We start from the raw sequence: 10,765 nt of genomic DNA, 5'->3' as shown, positions 1-10,765 counted from the left end.
GAAGGAAGGAAGATTTCTAGAAGCAGATTCCTTACCTACACTTGTATTTAATATTCATGAAATGTGCACTTCCAAGTCCTCTTTTTCATTGTGATAAATCAAGGATAATGAGCTGCTGTGAATAAAATATTAGATAAATACAACAAAGCTATATGATATTTTAGCTATTTAATATTTATCAGAAAATAACAATAGTCATTAATCCAAGAACAACCAGATGAGGTCTGATAAAGACAGGAAAAAAATCTATGTGGGACACCATCGTATCCTCATCTCATGACCATGCAGATATACTTTTCGCTTAAAAGCCGGGTGAGGATCTATGCATTCCATAAAACCTCTTGCTATTAGCACAGACTGTTGGTGTCATTCTTAGGAATCTCTGACTTGTGATATTTGTATCTCTTTGCTTGTTATAGAAACATTCCATTTGTATGTTTCTTATTTACCTTCTATAGGGCTATGGCCATTCTTTTCCATAAAAGGGAGAATATTAATGATATAATAGATTCTGAAAACATAGTATTTGGATATGATTATTTGATGATAAGACACCTTGAATATGTTCTTTTGGTAGTATAATTGTGTTATAAATATTAGAGTTATTCATGCGTAGCTATTAAAATGTGTAATAAATAAATGAGGTTAAGTTGATTTCATAAACTTTAATGGGACTGATTTTTATTTCTAATAAAATTCCAAAGTTGATCCAGTGAATATCTTTTGTCCCATCATGACTCCTTTCTAGACATTCAGGACATTCCTTTCAGCCCTGTAATTAGAGACTTGGGGTTCTAAAGACTGAATTATCCTTGCTTGTTTCCTAAGGAGCGTGTTTACATGAAAAAAGGAACACAGCAGTCCATATTAGCTCTGTGCCTCTTAAACTGGGTTGGCCCGGTCACTGATTTCACCAATGACTTGGTGTGATGGGGATACAGTCATGTGTGCATCTTAACCCTATGATGATTCAACTCTTAGAAATGACAGTGCGTGTATAGGATACCCACGTCAGAATTTAAAGGTTTCCAATAGACTCTGTGTGAGAGGCAATGTGAGTAATAGCACTCCAGTTCAGGAAGACATTACCAGCTAGCTGATATAATCTTTAGTTTATATTATTATAAATATGTTTTCTAAATTGGAGAGGAAATAGCACCACTTTGCTCTGCACATACTGGATGCAAGTGGATGATTTACCTAAGTGGACCTTTAAGATATGTCTCAGGAAGTATGTATCATGAAGAATAAGAGAAAATGAAGCCACAGGATGTCTTTAATGGAATAGTAAAAACTCTTAGGGAGCATGATAGAATTTTTAGATATATAAATATTTTACATAAAGAATTGAGTTAGATTTAAGGGGGTGAAACGCCAATTATGAACAAACAGAAAGAAATCATTTGTCATTATCAGGACTCTTCAAAACAAATTACTTGGACTAACTGGGTGTAGAAAAACTATCATACAGGCCATGGTGGATATTTAATACAGCATTACTGAGATGCATAAAATCTAGCAACTCCTTTTCTTAGAGTTTCACTACATATGACCTCACTGAAATATGACCTGCTAATTAAAGTTCTGTTGTTACTGGGCTCTGGAAATAGACATTTAGCAATTCTCTTGTTCTCTAGGAAAAGCCAACGAGATGACATGGTGATGGGGTGTGTACACGTGTCGTGCGGGGTGGGCTTTTCACTCTAGCATAACGTTGTAAATGCCTTGGTCTTCATAAATAAGACCATAAATGATTGAGCAATTACAATCAGAGAAATGAGTGGGACATAGAAATCACCATGACATGACCGTACAATATATGAAGCATTCAGTTTTTTTTCCAACATACTAAAAACGATTTATATTTGGAATAAAGATAATCGTTTTGATAAAATTTCACAAAACAAAATTTCCACATCTATGGGAAAGAAAATGTGAATTTCTTACAGGATGAAACGAAAACCCTTTAACGTATCTTTGACTACAAGATTATAAAGCCAACATTCAATGTGTATTTCAATAATTCAACAAATTTTATATGTTTACTCATGGTATATTTTGTTCTCTTTATTTTTAGGGCACTTTGAATCCCTATTGTGTGTTATGGGATGACTCAAAATCGTAAGTGACTGATGTTTTGTGATCTTACATAGGGATAAATACTCAAAGTACATTAAGTTTTCTTAGCTATCTGCTAGTGAGTGGGACTATAACCCAGTGGGATGCAGGTTTTGCTCTGAAGATCCTTTCCTCGTTAGTCTCAGAGCAGCGTGATGAAAGTTTTTGTGATGATGATACCATCAGTTACTTGTGCAGATAGGACTGTAGAATTTGTAAGCAAACGCTATGGGGATTTTTTTTTTACAGCTCTGAAATTTTAGAATTATTAAAACTCAAATGTTGTTTTGATACTGTGCCTTAGTAATTTATGCTATCATCATAGGAGAAAACAGCAATCTCTGTGACTATTTAGCAAAAACATGCAAGACAAGGAGTCTGTTATCAGAATAATAAGAAAATTTTATGGATATTATGAAGAGTACTGTTATTAAATAGGGTGATTTTTTTAAAAAAAAATTATTCATATCTTTTATGGATTCACGCAGACAAAAGAAAGCAAAGGTACTAAATACACATGAGTGATTCTTCCTTGTTTTCCTTTTGTTACCCTTATAATTAATTGCAGCGTCTGGTTAAGGTCGTCATCATTGCAATGATAACTCTGGCGCTTTGATGCGGAAAGACGAAAAAGACATAGTTAATTCTTTTTTTTTTTTAATATTTTTGGTTGTGAGCCTAGCCTTTAACAGTTGAGCCATCTCTCCAGCCCGACATAGTTAATTCTTAGACTCCTGTGTGTTCCAAACATTTTTTTTGCTTTGTTTTGTTTTGTTTTGTTGAATGGAGGCCCAATAGATGCTAAATGAATCAGACAGATAATGTTGCCAGGTGTGTGTACTTGAACATTTTCTCAGTGTCGTTCACTCTAAATGTGATCTATCTCTAAGATTTTTATGATGTTACAGTCCATCACTACAGAGTCTAAGGGGAAATGTTGTTAGAATTTCAAGGATTATAATTATGTTCAGCTCTATAATGCTTCAAGAAATTTTTTAAATTAGTTTTTTTTTCATGAGGCCAAAGAAGTTAGTGATATTAATTATTTGAGGCATAATTTCTGATATCTTAGGGGTTGTCTTCTTAGAGCCCTAGTGCCATAAGGAGAAACCAAACTCATACTGGTGACAACATGCTTGAGTGCTCAGACACCTGCCTTTGGTGCTTTCATTTGGAAAATTTTCTTGAGAAATCTATGGTAGGAAGATTTTTCCCAAGCTTTGTTCTTTGAGAAATTGCTAGAGAAAATGTTGGTTGTGTACTCTAAGGACCAACTTAGGATGCCAATTTGTGGCCAAGTGAAGGGTCAAAGGTTATAGCAGTCTAAATGTGTTCTACTAAAGAAAGATACAAGAAATTTTAATTTCCTTTTTGTTGCTATTTGTGCATCTCTGTGAGTAATACACAATTTGATTTGATTCTTCTCCTCCCCCTCCTCATCTTCCTCCCCTCTCCCTCCTCCTCCCCGTCCTCCTCCTTCTCCTCCTCCTCTTCCTTCTCCTCTTTTTCCTCCTCCTTCTTTTCCTGGGTAGACTATACTTGAATATTGATGCCAAAAATGTGATAATTAAAGAAAAGTAAAACTCATTAGGATTGCTAATGTAGCACTCCAATATGACAAAAGCATCCCTGGGTGGATACCTTTTGTGAGATTTTTTTTTCAGAAAGCAGGTGTTAGTTTTAATTTATCAGGCTGTTGGTGTCCGAGGTCAGTGTTAACCTTAGAAAATCGATCACACTCAATTTTCTCAGCATCTGCTTGTGAGTTGACTCGTACCCATCTCCAAGAACATCAGTCGCTTGACAAAATTAAGCTTGTGCATGGTCCTTGAGGGGATGGTTGAGGAGGGTGGGGTATGTTTCCTTGCATTGCAAAACAAGTCATCTCAGAGATCACTATAGTATTCACCTGCTTCCCTGAAGAATTTGTAAAAGAATCAAAAAGTTTCCCAGTGTGACAGAATTTTTACTGGAGTGTTTTCTTGGTAAAATCCTTTCCTAGGTGAGTTTTCAACAGTGAAGAACAAGGTATTCCTGCTCCTTCTGTTTATATCTATTCAGTTTTAATTGTACTTCTTTTTAGATTACAATGATCTTAGTGATTCGGTGATTAAATCTGAAGATAAATTTTCTAAGGAAAGTTAAGAGTGAATAGATAGTAATATGTTTTCTATATGGGAGAGGGATGACATAAAAATTATTTGTTTGTGTGTGTCTTTGAGACACGATACCACTGTGTAGCCCTGGGTGCCCTGGAACTGGTTGCGTAGGTCAGGCTGTTCTGAAACTCACAGATATTCTCCTGCCTCTGTCTCCCAAGTGCAGGGATTGTTTGACCATGCCTGGCTTAATGATGATTTTATGATTATGTTAGTGAAGTTGAAATTACAAAATGTGTTTTAAATTTGGTTTATCAGATCTCCATCTTTTAAAATTTTTAAATTATTTTTAATTACAAAACCAGTTCATAATTGTATGTTACTTGTGCAACTTTAAAACAAGCTGCTAGGGCCTGGAGAGATGGCTCAGCATTTAAGAGAACTGACTATTCTTCCAAAAAACCTGGGTTCAATTCCTAGTACTCACATGGCAGCTCACAACTTTCTGTAGCCCCAGTTCCAAGGGGGTCTAACACCAATGCACATTAAAAAGAAAGTTAAATAAATTTAAAAAATAAAGCTGCTAAGCTAAAAAGTCTCATTGACCTCACTTTGGGTCTCCATATCTACCCATTACCAAGGCAACCCCTGTTGTATATAATTTCTGATATCTATTAATTCATTGGTGTGAGTAAATGATATCTTTATATAAGTGTTGTGTGATATGAAAACTAAGTGTTACATTGTATCTAATACTTGAGAGCTTCAATTTTAAATTCAACTCTCTTAGAAGTGTTTATATATTGTTATTTCAATCAATCTCTCACACAGGCTACCTAGTATAAACATCTCATAACATGCAATATTTTCTGTAGAAAGCCTTTTTCATTTTGGGCCACCACCCAGCTCCCAAACCATGACACGGAGATTATTATTAGTTATGAATAGTCTAACTTATCTCATTTTAATCTGTTCCTCTTTAGCTATGATTTATATCAGGGCTTTTTACCTTTCTTTCTGTATGTCATACTTTCCTTCTCCTATCTGTCTGGCTGATGGCTGCCTGGCTTCTTGGGTGTGTCCCTCTCTTTCTTCCGCATTCTACTTTCTCTCTTCTTTCAAGCCTAGATTTCTCCTCCTACTTATTCTTTCTCTGCCCACCAGCCCAGCCAATTTCTGTACTGCCTAGCTATTAGATGTTGAGCTTTTTATTTGACCAATCAGATGCCCTAGACAGGCAAGGTGAAACAAATGCAATACATTTTTACATAATTAAACAAATGCAATATAAACAAACGTTGCACATCTTTACATGTTAACAAAGGAAGTATAAACAAATGTAACATACCTTCACATAGGTAGAGTAATACTCCACAGCATAAACAAATGTAATACATCTTACATAGTTAAAAATTCCACAATTCTCCATTTGTTCCTCATCCCTATGGATGCAGGACTGTAGCCTCAGCTCTTTAGGAAGCTGGAGCAAGAGGATCACAAGGTTTTGTTATTTTTAATTTTTTTAAATTATTTTTTTCTTTTTATTTATTATTTATTTATGTATGTATTCATTTATTTATTAACGATTTCTGCCTCCTCCCCGCCACCGCCTCCCATTTCCCTCCCCCTCCCCCTGTCAAGTCCCCCTCCCTCGTCAGCCCAAAGAGTAATCAGGGTTCCCTGCCCTGTGCCCTGTGGGAAGTCCTAGGACCACCCACCTCCATCCAGGTCTAGGAAGGTGAGCATCCAAACTGCCTAGGCTCCCACAAAGCCAGTACATGCAGTAGGATCAAAAACCCATTGCCATTGTTCTTGAGTTCTCAGTAGTCCTCATTGTCCACTATGTTCAGCGAGTCCGGTTTTATCCCATGCTTTTTCAGACCCAGGCCAGCTGGCCTTGGTGAGTTCCCAATAGAACATCCCCATTGTCTCAGTGTGTGGGTGCACCCCTCACGGTCCTGAGTTCCTTGCTCGTGCTCTTTTTCCATCTGCTCCTGATTTGGAACTTGAGATTTCAGTCCGGTGCTCCAATGTGGGTTTCTGTCTCTGTCTCCTTTCATCACCAGATGAAGGTTAATATCCAGGAGGATGCCTATATGTTTTTCTTTGGGTTCACCTTCTTATTTAGCTTCTCTAGGATCACGAATTATAGGCTCAATGTCCTTTATTTATGGCTAGAAACCAAATATGAGTGAGTACATCCCATGTTCATCTTTTTGTTTCTGGCTTACCTCACTCAGGATAGTGTTTTCTATTTCCGTCCATTTGAGGATCACAAGTTTAAGATGCTCCACCTCAGCAGCAGCATGAGCTGCCACTTGCCTTTATTGATCTTAGTCATTCTGACAGGTGTACAATGGAATCGCAAAGTAGTGTCGATTTCCATTTTCCTGATGTCTAAGGATGTTTAAGTCTTTCTTAGCCATCTGAGATTCCTCTACTGAGACTTCTCTGTTTAGATCTGTACCTATTTTAATTGAATTGTTTTGTTTTTTAATATCTAGTTTCTTGAGTCCTTTATATATCTTGGATATTAGACCTCTATCAGATGTGGAGTTGATGAAAAAATTATTTCCCATTCCATAGGCTGCTATTTTTCCTTATTGAAGTTGTCCTGTGCCTTATAGAAGCCTTTTAGTTTCATGGGGTTCCATTTGTTGTTTATCTTAGTGCCTACGCTATATATATTATTTTCAAAATATCTATTCTTGTGCCAATGAGTTTAAGGCTATTCCCCACTTTCTCTTCTGTCTGATTCAGTGTATATGGGTTTATGTTGAGGTCTTTGATCCAAGTGGGCATGAGTTTTGTGCAGGGTGATAAATATAGATATATTTATATTCTTCTACATATAGACATCAAGTTTGATCAGCACAATTTATTTAAGTTGCTTTCTTTATCCCAGTGTGTATTTCTGGCTTCTTTATCAAAACTCAGGTGTCCATAGTGTGTCATTTTATGTCTGTGTCTTCAGTTCCCTAGAGCAATATGCCTGATTTGTGACAATATCATACAGGTTTTTTTATTACTATAGGTCTGTAATACAACTTTAAATCATGAACGGTGATAGTGCCAGGAGTTCTTTTATTGCTCAGGATTGTTTTAGCTATCATGGGTTTATGATATGTTTAGCTTTACATTTTTCATTATGATGCTGAGAACTGTTCTTTAAAGGTCTGTATAGAATTGTTTTGGGATCTTGAGAAGAATTGCAGTGAATCTATTGATTGGTTTTGGTTGGATGGTCATTTTTCCTGTTAATCGTATAATCCATGAGCAGAAGAGATCTTTCCATCTTCTAATATCATCATCAATTTTTGTCTTTGAATACTTAAAGGTTTTTTAAATACATGAATTTATGTATTTCTGTTACGTCCCAATCACAGTTCCTGCCCCTTCCTTTCCTTCCAGTCCTTTCCCATGATGCCATCACTGTTCCCAATGTCATCAATTCATTTCTCCGTTCCTGTTTATGAAACGACAGGTCTTCCACGAGTATCAGCAAACATAGCATATCAAGTTGTAGTAAGACCAAGTACCCCATGTATTAAGGCTGAACAAGGCACCTAGTACGAGGAATAGCGACCCAAGGCCAGTAAATCAGAGACAGTCCCTGTACCCACTGTTAGGAGTCCCATAGAAAGCCACGTTACATAACTGTAACACACAAGCAGAGTGCTGAGGTCAATCCCATACAGGCTCTGTGGTTGTTGGTTCAATTTCTGTGAGCCCCTATGAGCTCAGGTTACTTGAATCTGTGAGTTTTCTGGTATCCTTGACCCCTCTGGCTCCTACAATCCATTCCCCCCCCTTCTCTGCAGGAATCCCCAAACTCCACCTGTTGTTTTATTTTTGGCACAATGGCTGTGCCTTACCTACTGCTCTTTCAGCCAGCAATTGCAACTCCACAATTATGGGTCAGATTCTCTATCAGGGGCCTAGCACATACATGGATATTAGCCTGGCAGGAATTCTGTCTCCGCAGGCACTGTTTTTTTTCACTGATGCTAAAGGTTTTTTTTTTTTTTTTTTTTTTGGAGCCTGTCCTGGAACTAGCTCTTGTAGACCAGGCTGGTCTCAAACTCAGAAATCTGCCTGCCACTGCCTCCCAAGTGCTGGGATTAAAGGCATACGCCACCACCACCCGACCAAATCTATATTATTCTATTTATAGATAAAACTTGAGATTCAAAGGCTGGAGAGAAAACCTGCTAGTTCAGTGAGGCTGAATAGCAACTAGTTACCCTCTATACTTGCTGGTATCTCTGAAAGACCCAAGCTTCTGCTTAGCCAAACCAGAAAAACCTGTATCACTTCAACCCCTACCCTACTACTTCCTGTGTCTTTCTGTCTCTCCTGCATGCCCTCTGACATTCTGTGATTACTTTCTGTCAACTAACTGCTAACAAAGCTTCCTGAACCATAGTTCAGATAGATGATTTTTTTAGTGGGTTCTTTCAGTATTTTTGAAATACTGATTCATAAGTGAAATTGGTCATTAATTTTTATTTTGGTTAAGTCCTTACGTGGTTTGGTCATCAGGGTAACTGAGGCTTCACAAAAAGATTGGGCAATATATCTTTTGTTTCTATCTTGTGGAATAATTTGAGGAAGAGTTAATTGGTATTAACTCTTCTTTGAAAGTCTGTTAGAATTCTGAGTTAAAACTGCCTGACCCTGGGCAGTTTTTGTATCTTTGTTTGTTTGGTTTGCTCATTTTGTTTGTTTGGTTTGGTTTTTTTATTTGTTTGCTTCTTTTTGTTTTTGTTTTTCGTTGAGAGACTTTTAATGAACGCTTCTATTTCACTGGGGGTTACAGGTCTATTTAAATTGTTTACTTGATCTTTATTTGACTTTAGTAATGGGTGTCTATCAACAAATTTGCCCATGTCTTAGATTTTCAAATTTGGTGGCATTCAGGTTCTTTTTAAAGTATGTTCTTGTGATTGTCAGGATTTCCTTGGTGTCTGTCTTTATATCCCCCTTTGGTTTATGATTTTATTAATTTGGATATCTTCCCTCCATCTTTTAGTTAGTTTTGATAAGAATTTGTCTGTCTTGATTTTGTCAAAGAACTTTTTGTTTCTTTGATTCTTTATATTGTTCTCTTTGTTTCTATTTAATTGATTTCAGCCCTCAATTTGATATTTTCTTACCATCTACTTCTCTTGGGTGTGCTTACTTCTTTTTGTTTTAGAACTTTTAGGTGTGCTGCTAAGTTGTTAGTTTGATTGAGATCCCTCCTTCTTTTTTTTTTTTGGTTTTTCAAGACAGGGTTTCTCTGTAGCTTTGGTGCCTGTCCTGGAACGGAACTAGCTCTTGTAGACCAGGCTGGCCTCGAACTCAAAGAGATCCGCCTGCCTCTGCCTCCCGAGTGCTGGGATTAAAGGCGTGCACCACCACCGCCCGGCCCTCCTTCTTTTTTTTAATGTAGGTACTTAGTGCTCTGAACTTTCCTTTTAGCACTGCCTTCACAGTTTCCCATAAGTTTGCGTATATTGTGTATTCATCTTTGAATCTATGATGTCTTTAATTTCTTTCTTTATTTCTATCTTGGCCCAGTAATCATTCAATAAACAGTTGTTCCGTTTCCATTAGTTTGTAAGCTTTCTTTGTTTCTGTTGTTGATATCCAGTTTTATTCTTATTTTTAAATTTATTTATTTTCATACTATGTATATTGATGTTTTGCCATTAGTGTTGGGTACCCTAGAACTAGAATTATAGACAGTTGTAAGCTGCCATGTGGATGCTGGGAATTAAACTTGGGTCCTCAGAAAGAACAGTCAGTGCTCTTAACCAATGAACCATATCTTCCATCCCTCCCTCCATATCCAGTTTTAATCCATGGTCTGACAGGATGTAGGGTTTTTTTTCAATTTTCTTGTCTCTGTTTAGATTTGTTTTGTGTCTAAGTATGTGATCAGTTTTGGAGAAAGTTCCATGAGGTGCTGAGAAGGTATATTCTTTCGTGCTTGAGTGGAATATTCTGTAAATAAATGTTAGGTTCTTTTGGTTTGTAATTTTAGTTAATTTTGGTATTTCCCTGTTTAGTTCTTTTTTGGATGACCTGTCCATTAATGAGAGCAAAGTGTTGAAATCTCCCACTATCAGTGTGTGAGGGTCAGTGTGTGAATGTGTGATTTAAGCTGTAGTAGTGTTTCTTTTATAGATGTGTGTGCTCTTTTGTTTGGAGCATAGTTATTAAGAATTGAAATGTCATATTTGTGGATTTTTTTTCGTTGATAATATGTAGTATCCTTTCCCATCTCTTTTAATTAATTTTGGTTTGAAATCTATTTTGCTAGATATTAAAATGGCTACACCAGCTTCCATATTAGTTTCATTTTCTTGGAATATCGTTTGCCTACCCTTTTACCCTGAGATAATGGCTATTTTTGATCTTGAGGTATGTTTCTTGTATGAAGCCAAAGGATGTTTTTGTATCCATTCTTTTAATGTGTCTTACTATTACGGAATTGCGGTAACTGAATTTGAGAGATATCAATGAACAATGACTTTTAGTTCCTGTTATTTTGTTGTGAATTT

At 36.6% G+C, this 10,765-nt stretch overlaps 1 protein-coding gene across 3 annotated transcripts in view; it reads left to right on the top strand.

The window, feature by feature from the left end:
• Window positions 1-10,765, top strand: part of Adgrb3 (adhesion G protein-coupled receptor B3) — a 704,417-nt gene that overhangs the window by 392,675 nt on the left and 300,977 nt on the right. For all 3 annotated transcript variants that reach the window (XM_026785468.1, XM_026785467.1, XM_005359883.3), the window contains exon 16: window positions 2,078-2,121. In XM_026785468.1, the coding sequence (XP_026641269.1) occupies window positions 2,078-2,121 (44 nt within the window). The remainder of the gene's footprint in view (window positions 1-2,077; window positions 2,122-10,765) is intronic.

Source organism: Microtus ochrogaster, linkage group LG2 (assembly GCF_000317375.1).
Source record: "Microtus ochrogaster isolate Prairie Vole_2 linkage group LG2, MicOch1.0, whole genome shotgun sequence".
Classification (NCBI taxonomy): Eukaryota; Metazoa; Chordata; class Mammalia; order Rodentia; family Cricetidae; genus Microtus; species Microtus ochrogaster.
The sequence above is the reverse complement of the archived record's forward strand: the minus strand, read 5'-3'. Positions and strand labels throughout refer to the sequence as shown.